The sequence below is a fragment of the Medicago truncatula genome, chromosome 5, assembly GCF_003473485.1.
Source record: "Medicago truncatula cultivar Jemalong A17 chromosome 5, MtrunA17r5.0-ANR, whole genome shotgun sequence".
Classification (NCBI taxonomy): Eukaryota; Viridiplantae; Streptophyta; class Magnoliopsida; order Fabales; family Fabaceae; genus Medicago; species Medicago truncatula.
The window spans coordinates 34,599,609-34,615,426 of NC_053046.1; the positions used below are offsets into that span (position 1 = coordinate 34,599,609).

Sequence of the window (15,818 nt, forward strand, 5' to 3'; positions counted from 1 at the left end):
CCCATCTCTCCGTGTGATTATGGAAGCAAAGTTATCCGAGGCTGAATGGTGCCAAAGCCGGTATGATCAGTTGAATTTGATTGAGGAAAAACGTATGGATGCCATGGCTCGTGGACAGTCATATCAAGCAAGAATGAAGACTGCCTTTGACAAGAAAGTCCATCCTCGAGAATTCAAGGTAGGGGAACTTGTATTGAAAAGGAGGATAAGCCAGCAACCCGACCCAAGGGGCAAGTGGACGCCTAACTATGAAGGTCCTTATGTTGTCAAGAAGGCCTTCTCCGGTGGTGCTTTAATCCTTACACACATGGACGGTGTAGAGCTTCCAAATCCAGCGAATGCCGATATAGTCAAGAAATACTTTGCCTAGAAATATGAAAAGAACAGCGTGGTAGGTCGAAAACCCGAAAGGGCGGCCTAGGCAAAAATGCGCTTCCCGGTGGATCGAAAACCCGAAAGGGCGGTCCAGGCAAAAATAAGGGACAAAAAAAAAAAAACAAATATGAAAAGCTCGCTGAGATTGTACACAACTCAGGCAAGAATGAGCGTCTCGATGAATCGAAAACCCGAAAGGGCGGTTCATGCAAAAATGAGATTGAAACAAAAGGCAAGTAACTATATCTGGCTAACCACCGTCCCCCTTGGGGCATCTGCAGCTGTTAATGACCATCTTCATCTGAAGCTTCTGTACTTGTGAATTCAAAGTTTCTAAGAACTGTAGTGGTTACTGTGTTCAATGTACCACCAACCAATAAAATTACCATTTTCCAAGCTTTGTGAATCCGTGGAGTCATGCCTTTGGCTGACCACCACTCTTATACATCAATTTGAGCCTTTGCTTTTGTTTGAAAACTCCATTTTTTTTTCTACTTTCAAAGCTATATACAAAAACATTTTCTTTCTATTTTGATAATGACAATGCTTGAAACAAACATTTTGAAAATTGAAAACTTTTTGTCTATTTTTGAAAAAACAAACCTGAGCAACATGGTACATTCAAATGAAACATGCATGAGCGAGTGTGTGTTGGTGTCTATTTCAATATATGTTACAAGCAGGTTCTCCTCCAGGATAGTCTGTGGTCAATGGCAAGAATGAAAAAACAGAATGAAAATGCATGAGAATGAATAGGCTCGCTAAGTTGAAAACCCGGAAGGGCAGCTTAGGCAAAAATGAGCACCCCGCTGGATTGACAACCCGAAAGGGCAGTTCAGGCAAAAATGGGGCATTGAAAAGAATTTATTTCCCCGGTGGATCGAAAACCCGAAAGGGCGATCCAGGCAAAAATGGGGTGCAAAAAATGATGAATGAAAATTGAGAAAATAACATGCAAAAAGCATTGACCACAGATGCGACGTCCACGATACATCCGGCATTATTCCCAGTAGAGTCTCCCGATATTCTATCCCCAGCAAGTTGCATAGCTACCGGCCCTCCGCCTAGGTCCCGATACGTCTCCCAACGACGTCATCTCCAAAGAGGATTTCCAGGAATGTGTAATATAGCACGAGCCACTACGTGCCCAATACTCCAATGTCTTGTCTGTCTCTGCGAAACTGTGTCTACAAACTGCCAACAGTCATGCATTACAAGCATTCATACATGCATAATCATGCATATTACGTGCCCATACATTTAATGAAACTGTTATATCATTCATGCATGTTGCGTTTCCGATGTCAACATCAGTCTCAACTCAATACTCATGTCGGGTTCTCTGTCAAAACCTTGTGAGCCAATAATATTGGTCAATTTCTACCTTTCAAATCAAATCGACGTCAAGTCAATCTCAATCTATATTTTGTCAAAAAAAAAAAAAACTAATCCCCTGTGAATTTGTTTCTGTTCGGTCAAGTGGCTAGTTCAAGTCCAAGAACAGCTTGTACCTACCTATTTGCTTATGTTATCGGTCGAGTGCCCAGCTCAATCCAAGAGCAGCTTGTACCTGTCAATATGTTTCTGTTTGGTCAAGTTACCAGTTCGCATCCAAGAACGACTTGTACCCGTTTACTTTTCAATGTTATCGGTTGAGTAACCAGTTCGAATCCAAGAACAGCTCGTACCTGTCTATGTGTCTATGATTTTGGTCAAGTGGCTAGTTCAAGTCCAAGAACAACTTGTACCCGTCTATCTGTTTCTGTTCGCTCAAGTGGCTAGCTCGATCCAAGAACAGCTTGCGCCTGTCTATTTTGTCTTTGTCTCCGGTGGAGTAACCAGTTCGCATCCAAGAACAAGCTCGCACCTGTCTATTTGCCTTTGCTTTCAGTCGAGTGACCAGTTCGAATCAAGAACAACTCGTACCTGTCTACCTTTTCTATATCCCCAAGTGAGTTACCAGTTCGAATCCATAAGAACAACTCATGTTTGTCCAGTAACCTCTATCCCAGTTCGAATCCATAAGAACAACTCGCAGTTGTCTGTTTGTTTCATTCCCGGTCAAGTGGCTAGTTTGAATCCAAGAACAGCTTGTACCTGCCCAACTTGTTTCTAGTTTCCCGTTACTCTGCCATTCACTATCTTTGTCAATGTCTACCAATCCCGCAATGGATACGACATATTTTGTTAATTCCAATCCCCATGAGGTCTCGCATTCATAATCCAAATGATGCATGGCATACATATTATTTGAAAATGGGTAGGCGTATTTTTACGTCCAAACACAGTGCAAATGCTAATATTTAAGTATCTTCGTCCTGTCAAGCCAAAGACTCCGTCTCTTGACTCTCCAGACAAAGAAACTTAAATAGGGGCAGCTGTTATACCCTGTTTTTGGACCTAAAAATACTGGACCCAATTTCATTTCAAACTTTGTCAATTATCAAATTTCAACTGCCCAGTTCAAATTGTCTCTGCCTCGCAGTATTTTCAATCACAATTTTACCTATGTTTTTCTTGCATAAAACCTTTCGAAATGTCTTTACTTGTCTTGTAAGTCATTCAAAAGTGTCTCTGAATCATTACATTGCTTTTTCTACAGTTTATTTCAAAATTTGCAAAAAGTCGTGCAGAAGGGTATTTTGGTCATTTCCTGCAGTGGGACCCATTTTCATCCTTGTGACGGTCTCTGAGTCTTTTCAGATTGATTTTTAACATTTCATCAGTAAACCTTGTTAAATTCATTTCAAACTTGCATCTGAGTCAGTGTCAAGTCAATTTGAATCTGTTTAGGTCATTTTTAGCCCTAGGGGCATTTTGGTCATTTCACACAAAATTTCGGCATAGAGAGGTTACTTTGAAGTACCTCATTTAAGCCATTGGTTCGTTTTAGTCCGTTTTGTCAATTTTATTTTTTGTTTCGCTTTACGTTTGGTCAAATTACGTTTTTATTCAATTTTATTTTTAATTGCATTTTGGTCCCTCAATTGAGGTCCCAAAATTGCATTTTTTGTCCAAACAGTTTTTAATTCCATTTCAGTCCTTACTTTCATTTTTCAGTCCAGTCCATATATTTTTCAAATTTGCAAACAGGTCCTTCAAGGCAAATTACAGGGCAGCGCCCCTTTTTCAGTCCGATGCCACATGTCAGCTTTCTAATGGTCCAATCACTCACACATCAGCTATAAATACTGTTCACAGTGCCACATAATCCAGATCCATTAATCACAAGACACATCAACAAACAGAAATCCAATTTTCTCTCTCCATTTAGTTAGATCAAAAACAGAAAAATCACAGAAAATCATCAAGAACATTCACATAAACCCTAACCGAAAATCATCACAAATTCATCAAATTCATCATTTTTTGGTGCGATTCTCAGAGATTCTTCGTGAATCTTCATCACCGAACCGCCTCTGCTCTGCAATTCAAGTGCGAATTCGCCACCAAAAGCGGCGAATCCAAGCACGATCACAGAGAGAGAAGAAGAGGGAAAAAGCAACGAAACCGAATCCAGCAACAAATCCGCGCCAAGAACATCACCAAACAACAAGCACAAATTCGGTCAAAGAATCACGTGAAGAAGAAGAGAAGGAAGGAAGGAACATTCCAGATCCGGAAGAAAGCAAAGCTCTCTCCCTTGCTCCACAACACATCACAAATAGGTAATAACTCTTCCTTTCCTCTTTCCTCCTTTTTTAAATTCAAAAATTTCCGAATCTTTGAAGTTAGATCTACTCCGATTGGGACTTTTTCTCAAAAAAATAAGTTTGGATTCGTGAATAGCATGAAAAAGGATATCTAAAAATGTAAAAATTTTCAAAATCGGAGGAGTTTGCTCAACTCCGGCGGCGGCGCCGCCACCTTTGGGTGGCCGGCCACCACGCCGGAGGAACAAGCTCCACCGGAGAAGATGAAGATCATCTTCAGTTTTCCAGTTTCCGGCGAGAGAGAGGGAAGAGAGAAGTGAGAGCTTCTCTCACTAGAGTGAGAGAAGAGAGAGAAGGAGAGGAAGAAAATATAAAAAAAACCGGTTTCCCCCCTTTATAAAGCCAGTGAACCGGACCGGTCCAACCTCCTTCATTCCTGGCCGTTGGATCCAGGGTTTCCTACCCTGGATCAATCCAACGTCTCCTGTGCAATCTGAGTTTTGTGTGTTGGGCTTTGGGTTGGGCTTAGGCTCCTTGTGCGTTTCTGCTCCTTTTCTTGCTATCTGCACCATTCTTTTTGCTATCTGAACCTGTTTCTTGCTCACTTTTTTTACAAAAAAATTCCAAAAAATTACTACATGTTTTTACCACTTTCTTGATGATTTTTAATGATATTTTGCTTGCAAATAACTGGTAAAAATATGTGCATAGGCCTCTTGTTCAATTTACTTCTCTAGTTAGCTTTTTTATGATTTTTAGGTTGATTCTTGTCCTAAGAATTTTGGTGCATAGCATGGCTAATTAGAATGCATTTTCATGATAGATGTGATGATAATCCAATGATTGTGCCACTGTTTTCATTTGGTTTATACTTGTTCTTGCATTATAGGCCATTTGTTACACATTGTGCTTGATAAATTCTCATGTTTTTACCCCTTTTTATTGCATGTTCATTTGGTGCATTTTTCATCATTCCCATTATATTTTTTCTTGTTTCACTAACATTTTGTTCCTTATGTGACTTCACTCATAGCATTTCACTATCTCCTCCACTTTCTTTAGCTTAGCATTTATTTTTGCAAATTTTAATTCATTCGGTGATGTAATTTGTTATCATTGGTTTGTAGCTTGGCAAAGAGGCCATAGAATGTATTTAGGCAACTTTTGTAATATGGACTATGGACACTATGGCGCACCGGCACGCACACACTCACCCTAGATGTATGCCTAGGATTGCATGTGTAGATGTATGGCTAGGATTGCATGGTTAGATGAATGCTTAGGTTTAAACACTTAGAGAAAATCCATTTTTTTTTTCTCCCAAAAAATATGCAAACGAATTCGCTTCAAATATTTTTCATAAAAATGGAGTCAAAACTCCAACAATTTTTTCACCTTTTATTTTCTTAATAAAATTCTCAAATAAATCTAATCATCTAGATTTTTTGCAAAATCACTAAACAAACCCCCACTTTTTTCATACTCTAATGCTCATGAAGCCTCTCAATCCCCTTCTTCAAAATCATTTTCAAAATTTAAAATCAAACAATTAAAACAAAAAACAACAAGTCCTTTTAGCAAGAACTACGCCGGTTTTGATCCCGTAAAACGGTACGTAGGCAAGGGACTTTAACCCCTCCAAGCCGAAATAAAATCAAATTCTACTTCTTCTCACCCCCATTCTTCACTAATCACACCTTCTTTTTTTACAAGTAGGCAATAAAAATAAAGCGTAGAAATAAACTTAGAAGAACGGTTCTTATGGAGTACCATAATCGCTCCGGGTGCCTAACACCTTCCCTTAGCGAAAACGACCCCCGAATCTAGAACCTTTTAAGGGTTTTTCTCCTTTTACCCTTCCCAAGAAAAAAGAGAGATATCAACGGTCAAAAAGGTTCAAGTCCAATTAATGGCTTGGTACCCAAAAACCATGATAACAAGTAGGCTTTAATGTAATTCATGCATTTATATCATTTTACGTCTTAGGTTTATTTTTTTGGTCATTTATTTCATAGCACAAATTTTAGAATGTAAATTAGGTTTAAATGTAAATTATTTATTTCCGTCATTTACTTTCTCGCAGACCATAGCATGTATCATAGGTTTAATGTAATAGTTTTAGGTGCATGTCTGTGTGCGTGCGTGTATGCCTTTTATCTTGCTTCGAGTCTAGGTCAATGGTCTTTGTGGTGATCCAACGTCACCACAAAGTACCTACGTATTACTTTCTAGCTCCGTTAGTCATATCTGAAAACATCAAAAACATGCAAATAGTTCAAAACTCACAAAAAATATTTTTTACAATAAACCTTGATCCAAATCAAGTGATCGTCTTTTATTTTTTTTTTCTTAATCAATCTTCAATCAATCTAATCATACTTTGAGTCCATTTTCTTTAATATTAAAAAACACAAACAAATAATAAGCAAGTTATAACACATTCAATTAAATAAAGTCAAGAGGTTCCCGTAGAGTACTACAGACGTAAAGGGTGCTAATATCTTCCATTTATGTAACTAATCCCTGAACCCTAAATCTTTTCAAATAGGGGTAGTTTGAATTTTTTCCCCTTTTCCTTAAAAAATTAAATGTTCAGTCGTAAAATAATTAGTGAGTCAAAAGCTAATCAAATAGTTTTGATCTCCGAAAAATAACGCGACAGACCCACAAAATAACAATCTGTGAAGATTACCATTTGAGGTGCTCTGATAACGTGTGTGATTATTATGACCAAAAAAGGGAAAAGGTGAGTGAGGTCATTCCTAACTTAGCCCTTAGGAGGGAAAAATTAATTTTCCGTCCCGGAAGAAGCAAACCCAATAATATAATAATTCCAAATCATTATACTTTTTCAAACAAACTTTCAAATCTCATTATTTTCGTGACCAAATTGCCCTTAGAACGGAACATGGTGTTGGATACATTAGGAAAATGAAGGAACTCATATATAAAATAAAATTGGCTTGAACAATAGATAAATTGAAGTAAACTATCCTGCAACAAATTGAATAAACCGGACGATATGTGAGTTTTTTTTTTTTTTTTTTAACGGAAAGAAGCTTATAGCTTTTCATTATTGATCAAAGAAGAAATACAATGTGGAATGTTAAGATGAATGTGGAGACTAGCGTGGTGTAGTGCTTCCTTAGCTAAACTATGAGCAACACCATTGACTTGTCTCCTAATGAACTTCACATCAGAGTTCACTAAATCGGTACTCAACAAGTGTCTACAATCATTGATTATTGCCATGAAATCAGAGACACCCTCCTTGCCATATATGCTATCAGCCACAACTTTTGAGTCTGTTTCGAAGTCCATATGCACCATGTTTAACTCTTTTACCCACTTCAATGCAGCTAAAAGACCCATAGCCTCCCCCATATCGACATCAAGTAGAGGGGTAGTCCAAGCAGTTCTTGCTATCACAAAATTTCCTTCGGCATCACGAATACAAGCTCCAAATCCAACTTTGTTAAGGGTAGTGGAAAAGGGTGCGTCAACATTACACTTGAACCTCCCTGGACTCGGTTTTTCCCAAGTGTCAATCACACCATGTGTGTTTCTGTTGGTGTTCCGATTCCTCACGTCTTGAGCATTCTTCCAACTGCTCAAAAAATTCCCGGCGCGTTCACCTATTTGTCGAGCCGTTTCCGTGACGTTATTCCAAACTTTGTTATTTCTATGTTTCCATAGACTCCAGAGAATAACCGCGAACAACTGTTGTTGGGGAATATCAAGATGCTTGAGCAAAGTAAAAATCATGTCAGCGCAGGAAGATGTGGGTAACCGTACCTGTTGGATTGTATGCCAAAGACCAACCTGTTGCCAGCACACAACACTCTTGCTGCACTCGAAGAACAGATGTTTAGCATCTTCATCGCAAATATCGCAGATAGCACAGGAGGTAGGACAGTTCACCCCTTTTGTAATGAGACGCATCCGAGTTGGAAGACAATTTCTACAAACCCGCCATATGAAGTTCTTAACCTTTGGTGGGAGTTTAAGATTCCAAATAGAATTCCAATGCCCAGGTACTCTATGTTGCAGCATGACAATATCATTATTAACAATATTCCTGTATGCACTACGCACTGAATAAGTCCCATTCTTTTCAAAACGCCAGGTAGCTTTATCCACACGAACAGAAGGGAGAAGCGGTGTATTTAAAATTTAAGTAGCTATTCCTGTATCGAAAACATACCGGATGAAATTCTCATTCCATTCCTTCGTGTTTGGCTTGAAAAGGTGAGCAACCGTGAGAGCATCCCACATGACTTGAACTTCCGTTAAAGGTTGAAGACGAACAACATCTTGTAACCAAGGTTGGTTCCATACAGATATAGTTTCACTTGTTCCTATACTCCATCTGAGCCCTTGATTAATCACTTCTCTAGCATTCCATAAACTTCTCCATACATAACTAGGATTATGGCCTATGGAAGCACTAAAGTAATCACCATGTGGATAATATCTAGCTTTGAGTAATCTAGTGAGGAGTGAATCAGGATGAGTAACCAGTTTCCAAGCTTGTTTTCCAATCATGGCCAAATTGAAAGCTCGAAGGCTCTTGAAACCCATTCCTCCAAAGACTTTAGGAACTGAGAGACATTCCCAGGACATCCAATGCAAGCCTTTTGAGTTGTTCGAATTGTGTCCCCACCAGAATGTATTTAGCATTTTTTCAATTTCACTAATAAAAGTACCTGGCAGTAAGAAAACACTCATAACATACGAAGGTATAGATTGGAGGACTGATTTGATAAGAATCTCTCTTCCTGCTTGCGACAGACATCTGCTACTCCAAGAATTTATCCTATTCCAAATTCGATCTTTCACAAATTTAAAGGTCGCTTTTTTGCTTCTTCCAACCATTGATGGGAGGCCTAGGTATTTTCCTGTACCAATAACTTGCCTAACTCCAAGCACTTGTGCTATTCTCTCCTTACAATTTGTGTGCGTGTTCCTGCTACAATACATCTCAGATTTTTGCAGATTAATCGCTTGTCCCGACGCAGCTTCATAAGTGGTTAGAATGTTCTTCATTGCCATAGCTTCCTGCTCACAAGCTCTAAAGAATAGAAAACAATCATCTGCAAATAACAGATGTGATATTGCGGGAGCTCCTGTGCAAATACGCGTACCATTGAGAACACCCCTTCTTTCCGCATTAGAGATAAGTGCAGATAAGCCTTCAGCACATATAATAAAAAGATAGGGCGACAAAGGGTCACCTTGTCGTATTCCTCGACCCGGAACAAAAGGCCCAACCTGAGCACCGTTAACCAACACTGTGTAATCCACAGTCTCAACACATAACATAATCCATTGGACCCATCTATGTGAAAATCCCATCTTAAGCATAACATCCCGAAGATATTCCCAATCTAGTCTATCATATGCCTTGCTAATATCTAATTTGAGGGCTACATCACCTTGTGTTCCTTTTGCTTTAGCTTTCATATAATGAATTACTTCAATGGCCACAATTGCATTATCAAGGATAGAGCGGCCTAGTACAAAAGCAGATTGAGAAGTAGATATACATTTGTCTAGCACTCCTTTGAGCCTATTAGCTAGAACCTTTGCCACTATTTTATACACCACGTTGCATAGCGCAATGGGGCGCCAATCTTTCATGGATGCTTGAGACTCTCCTTTAGGAATTAGAGCAATATTTGTTGAGTTCAGATGAGGGGGAAACACACCATTAGCAAGCCATTCACAGCCTGCCTGGAAAACTTCTTTGCCACACATGTCCCAAAAATGATGATAAAAGCCAGGATTAAAACCATCCGGTCCCGGGCATTTATCCGCTTGCATAGAAAACGCAGCCTCTCGAAACTCATCAATTGTAAAATCTGCTGTTAGTGAAATATTGTCTTCATGATTGATCGAGGTGTGAACCTTTGAAACAACCGTGTCACGAGTGCTGGGAAATTTGGTGAACAGCTGCGTGAAGTAATCACGAGCAATGACCTGAAGCTCTTCCTCTTTACGGCATATCGTTCCATTGTTGTCTTCGAGATGCTCAATTCGATTTACCTTGCGTCTAGAAGTTGCGGCAGCATGAAAAAACTTGGTATTTAAATCCCCATCACGGTACCAAAAAGTTTTTGCCCTTTGTTTCCAAAACAAATCATCTTGCACAAGTAGCTTGTCTAACTTCCTTCTAAGAGAATTATAATAATTAACATTGGAGGCTGACACATGTGTTCTGACTCTTTCAAGCTTCTTCTGGACCTGATTTATTTGACCCCTTACCTTATTATTACTGCGGTTCCATTGGGCAAGGTCATGCGCACAATTGCTTAGCTTTTGCGTGATGTTGTCTTCTGTATAAGTCTGCCACTGTTGTTTTACCATTTGACTAAATTCTGGTTCAACAAGCCAAGAATTTTCGAACTTGAATCGGTGCGGGCTTCTTTGTACATTCATAGCTGGTTTGCAGGTGAGCAAAAGTGGGTAATGATCAGATGAGGTTGTTGTGAGGCATTCTACTCTTGCATCAGGAAATAAATGACACCAATCAGAATTTGCTAGTGCTCTGTCCAATTTTTCTTCAACAGCTCTAGGAGTCCCAAGGCTCTTAAACCAAGTGAAGGCATATCCACACATGTGTAGGTCAATCAACCCAGCATCTAATACTGCTTGACGGAAACCACGAATCAACCACGGTGCTCTTTCTTCTCTTCAGTTGACAATATATCGTTAAAATCACCAATGACACACCACGGTAGTGCGGAGGTGCGTGCCAGGCTTCTCAAAAAATTCCATGATTCTTTTCTTCTTCCAATTTCCGGCATTCCATAAAATCCAGTTAGACGCCAGTTTCCATGTAATTTATCTTCCACTTCGACATCAATATGATTTTGTGAGTAATTAGTAATTTTACAGTTAGCTGATTTTTTCCACAAAAAAGCCAATCCTCCTCCTCTACCAATTCGATCAACCATAAAGCAAGAATCAAAAGACAAAATATACTTCAAATCTTTAATTTTATTTAGAGCTGTCATTGTTTCAGACAGAAAAATCCCTTCCGGTTTGTAGGTCCGGACAAGGTACTTGAGGTTGGGAACTGTACTCGGGCTACCAAGACCCCGACAGTTCCACACTAAGAAACTCATTGTTCTGGGCGGGCCTGGTGTCCAGGTCCCGCCATTACATTAGCATTTGCTGCCGTAGCAGACTCATTCATTACAACATCGACAGACTCTATAACATGACTACTATCTGTCCTATTTATCTCGGCAGTCTCTGCAGCTTTCTGATTTTCTTCAGCACTTGTTTCACTTTCCTCCAACCTTAACCGCTTCAATTGCTTCGGACCATCAGGATTGTTGATCTGCAGCACTCCATTTATGTTCACTCGTGGTTCAGCACCCTTAGGCAGTCCTGTATGCAGAATCTAGGCTAGAGATGCTGCTAATTGAGAAATAGGTTGATGTTCAAGCACATTCTGTTCAGAACCTAAAGGATTATTCATTGCAGTCTCAATCATAACTGGATTCTTAAGCCTGGCCTCTTGTATCAAGCGCGCAATTCGCGCCTCATCTCCTTCTACCAGCTGAGTTTCACGTGTTGTAGGGCCTGCAATCTGCACACTGCTATTCAGAATTGTCCCTGAACCATTCGGTGGAGCAGCGTCTGGTGTATGACTAACACTCTCAACATTGAAGCGCACCCATTCATTAGAGTCATAGAGAGCACCAATGTGTCTATAAAAGACCAGTCCTCTAGTAATCATGTCTCTACCAATTTTAATTCTACCAAAAACACGGTGTACATTAGAACATTCAGCAGCACGACCTGAACCTCTCCTTCCTCTATTCCTACCATCATGCAGCCATGGATTCTCAATCATTCCTCCTTCTGGTCCAACATAATCAGACCTTAGATACGGTCCCCATTGTTGTTGTCCTTCCACAAAACCTTTCTCAAATCTTTTTGGGCAGGAACCATCTGTATGGCCTATCAAACCACATTCATAACAAAAATTCCCCGGTTTCTCATAGCGGAAATTCACCCTTATAACAGCACCGTCCTCCAAAACAAATTCAAAGCTCTTCTTTAATGGTTCTTTAGCCGACAAAGATACTCTCAGCCTCATGTATCTTCTCCAGTTACCATAGTTGTTATCATGATCGTATTTCACTAGTTTCCCAACATGATTGCCCAACAGAATTCCCATAGTCTCAGTCATGAAACCGAAGGGGAGATTATGGACTTGCATCCATAATTCAATTGAGTCTATGGGCATAGTGAACGGATCTTTTCCATCAGAAACCTTGCTCCAAATTAGCGGGTAGCTATCAAACAACCAAGGTCCTTGTTGGGTGACTCGTTCCATATCTGCATAGTTAAAGAACTGAAACATGAAACGGTTTGGTTCCATCAAGTAATATCAACCTGATGCTTTGGTTGCCATAGAGTTGACATACAGGTTTTGAAGTTTTGGAAACGGACAGGTTTGGTGGTTAAGAGTCTGCCAACAAGACAATAGTCAAGCGTATCTGGACTGTAGGGTGTTGGATGGCTATTTTCAGTGGAGTTGGTATTTTGAGCAGAGTTTGAGGATTGGGACATGATGACTAGCAATGCAAAGAAAATGTAACTCTTCTGTAATGTGTTGTAATGGGGGGTGTAAAGCATTTGGTGATGAGGAAAGACCTGCACATGCTTGCTATTTATAGGATTAGAGCCCTGAATAGATGTCAGCAAAAACTCATACGAATTAATGCATTTCGCAGCATAAGGAAATTCCTTGCAGAGAGAGTGGAGCCATAAAATCTCTTCAATGCAAATAGTCAAAATATTTCCATCTCTGAACCATATTTCACAGAACTCTGCATCAATTTTCCAGTGATTGAGGAGCCATAAATCGTGGTGCAGAGAGCAGCTTACTACCAGCTGGAGTTGTGCCATGTTACTTTCCAGAATAGAAAGAAAAATCAACTCATAAACATTCTGTATCAATTCCTTCCATATCTTTACCTTGGAATAAAAGGTACGCGTCCAGCATTTTAAAATCATGATTCTGAGATGATCTCTTAATTGAAAGGCTATTAATTTACAATTAAACAAAAAATAGAGGTGCCACCAATTACTCCTACCCCTTATACCTCCTTGCACTCTATTAATTGTTTTAGTGTAATTTTGCCAATAATTAAGGGGTTGCTTGAGATGCTGGTGTGGACTCGTGACACTGCCTATGATCATGGCATCAATATTGTGATCTGACAGGAAATAGAAACATAGGGAGCATACCTGCATACTGTCAGCATTGGAAGAGAGAATGTACCATAGAAAATAGAACAGATCCAATAATGAAAGCAGACTATCAGCTCCTATCAATATCACATTGGAAGAGTAGTATGTAGCATGTGCCAGCCCTTAAACAATCAATAAGACGCCAGATGATTTTAAGAGTAGAAAAATTGAGCCTCCAATCTCCCCTGTGCATCCAAACCTCCTTGCTCAATTTTTCCACAGAAAAAATCACTATTGTCCAAATACATTTTCCAAAGCTTTTTGTGCTTGCCTGGAATTCTATCCAGTGGTTGTGAATCATTGTAGAAAACTCATCAAAAGTAAATCTTCTAAATAATGAACTGTATAACATGTGAATAAAAGAAACAGCATGTTGTTTATAGGCAACTGCATTGCCTAGCGTATCCTTGACAGAATGAAAATGAAGCTGTCCCTTTGAAATCATAATATAAAACCTGCCATTCTATCATCATCATATATATTCATCATGGAAGAAATGGATATATATCATAATAGAAGGAGAACAAAAAACACCAGCTTTGACAAGATCAAAACGGTTGAAAAGACTCTCACAAAGGTTGAAGATAGAACAAATTAGGAAGAGGAGAAACCCTTAGGAGAGAAAAAAGATCATGTCTATGTAGAACTGACCCATGGAAAACTTCAGTGAAAACTGGCTGAGATCTTCACCGGAGACAGTTGACGGTGCCGGAAGAGAGATCTTTAATATTGTTCACCGACACTTTGATGATTGAAGTGGTAGTTTTATTTGTTTCAAGTTTTGGTTATTCCAAAATAGGATTGATGTGAGTAATATATATAATTGTAGAGAACTATTAGTAAAATAATAATAAACAATTGTCTTTAGGAGGGTACGAAGATGGGAGCACATGTAAATGAAGCGCATAAGTTGATTTTCCAAGGAACTTCAATTAATTAAAGGAGTTGAAAGGAATTATCCAATCAAAAGAAAAGTCTTCTGTTATTTGTCATATACTGACCCAACTCCCAACTCCCTCCTGAAGACCCAACATAATTAATTATTTAGAGTCTAGTTAATTATTATATTACCGTCTCTGGTTGAAGAGAAACAACAGAATTTGTTTCTAAAAAAAGAAAAAATGCCAAAGATGAAATTGAGAATGCGTGTAGCATTTGTTATAAGACACAACTGAACAGAACAACATAAATGGGTTCTCTTAGTTCCACTCCCCCATCGGTTGAGGCTGAGCCAAGGTATCATGTGTATCATTACGATAACGCCGATTTCAACCCGCCCACCACATCATTCCACCAGTCACAAGTGGCTCTTGCCGGTGGTGGTTGTGGTGGCGGTTCTGGTTTTCCCGGCGACCGTGGGAGTCGTCCTCTACTTCATCCGCCGCCGCCGTCTCCGCCACTCCAAGGTTATGATATTCCAAGGAACTAGAAAGGTATTAGCATCCTTTACGTCCGTAGTACTCTACGGGAACCTCTTGACTTTATTTAATTGAATGTGCTATAACTTGCTTATTATTTTTTGAAAAGAAGGAATTAAAATGGAAAAATAAAGACCTAATTATCTACATTTTTATGATTTGGAAGGACGAGTGTCCTTTGCCTACATACCCGTGAGGGATCAAAACCTCGTAGTTCGGGGGAAAAATTGGCTTTTGATTGGTTGAGTATTTTTTATTAGTTTTTGAAAAAAAAGTTTAAAAAACGAAAGAAAACCAAAGTGGCAAATGAGTATTTGTTTGTGTTTTTTAATATCAAAGGTAATGGACTCAAAGTATGATTAGATTGATTGAAGTTTGATTAAGAAAAAAATAATAAAAGACGATCACTTGATTTGGATCAAGGTTTATTGTAAAAAATATTTTTTGTGAGTTTTGAACTATTTGCATGTTTTTGATGTTTTCAGATATGACTAACGGAGCTAGAAAATAAAACGTAGGTACTTTGTGGTGACGTTGGATCACCACAAACACCATTGACCTAGACTAGAAGCAAGATAAAAGGCATACTCGCACGCACGCACACATGCACCTAAAACTATTACATTAAACCTATGATACATGCTATGGTCTGCGAGAAAGTAAATGACGGAAATAAATAATTTACATTTAAACCTAATTTACATTCTAAAATCTGTGCTATGAAATAAATGACCACAGAAATAAACCTAAGACGTAAAATGATAAAAATGCATGAATTACATTAAAGCCTACTATACAATCTAAAATGTAATAAGATAAACGACGAAAATATAAACATATAAATAACAACAAAATAAAATGCTAAATAAAAAATGCACGAAAAGAAACAAATAAAAAAAAAAAGATAAAATAAAAGGAGCAGGGGTGTGCGAAGAGCATGTGTGTGAGTGCAGGAAGTAGTGCAAAGAAGCAGCAGAAAAAGGCAACTGGGCCTTGCTGGTATTTCTTCTCCGGTGGGGGATGGGTGGTCGGAGGCCGGCGAGCCATCGCGGCTGCGCCGCGTTTTGGAGACAAAAGCTTCTCCTTTTTTTTTTCTATTTTT

General features: G+C 39.1%; 1 protein-coding gene across 1 annotated transcript; it reads right to left on the minus strand.

The window, feature by feature from the left end:
- Positions 1-11,025: 11,025 nt before the first annotated feature.
- Positions 11,026-14,094, minus strand: LOC112421814 (uncharacterized). Its single transcript, XM_024783658.2, has one exon. The coding sequence runs from the start codon at positions 12,421-12,423 to the stop codon at positions 11,437-11,439; it is 987 nt and encodes a 328-aa protein (XP_024639426.1). The 5' UTR covers positions 12,424-14,094; the 3' UTR covers positions 11,026-11,436.
- Positions 14,095-15,818: the final 1,724 nt, after the last annotated feature.

Coding starts and splice junctions, on each gene's coding strand:
- LOC112421814 (XM_024783658.2), bottom strand. CDS start 12,423: ATGGAACCAAACCGTTTCATGTTTCAGTTCTTTAACTATGCAGATATG.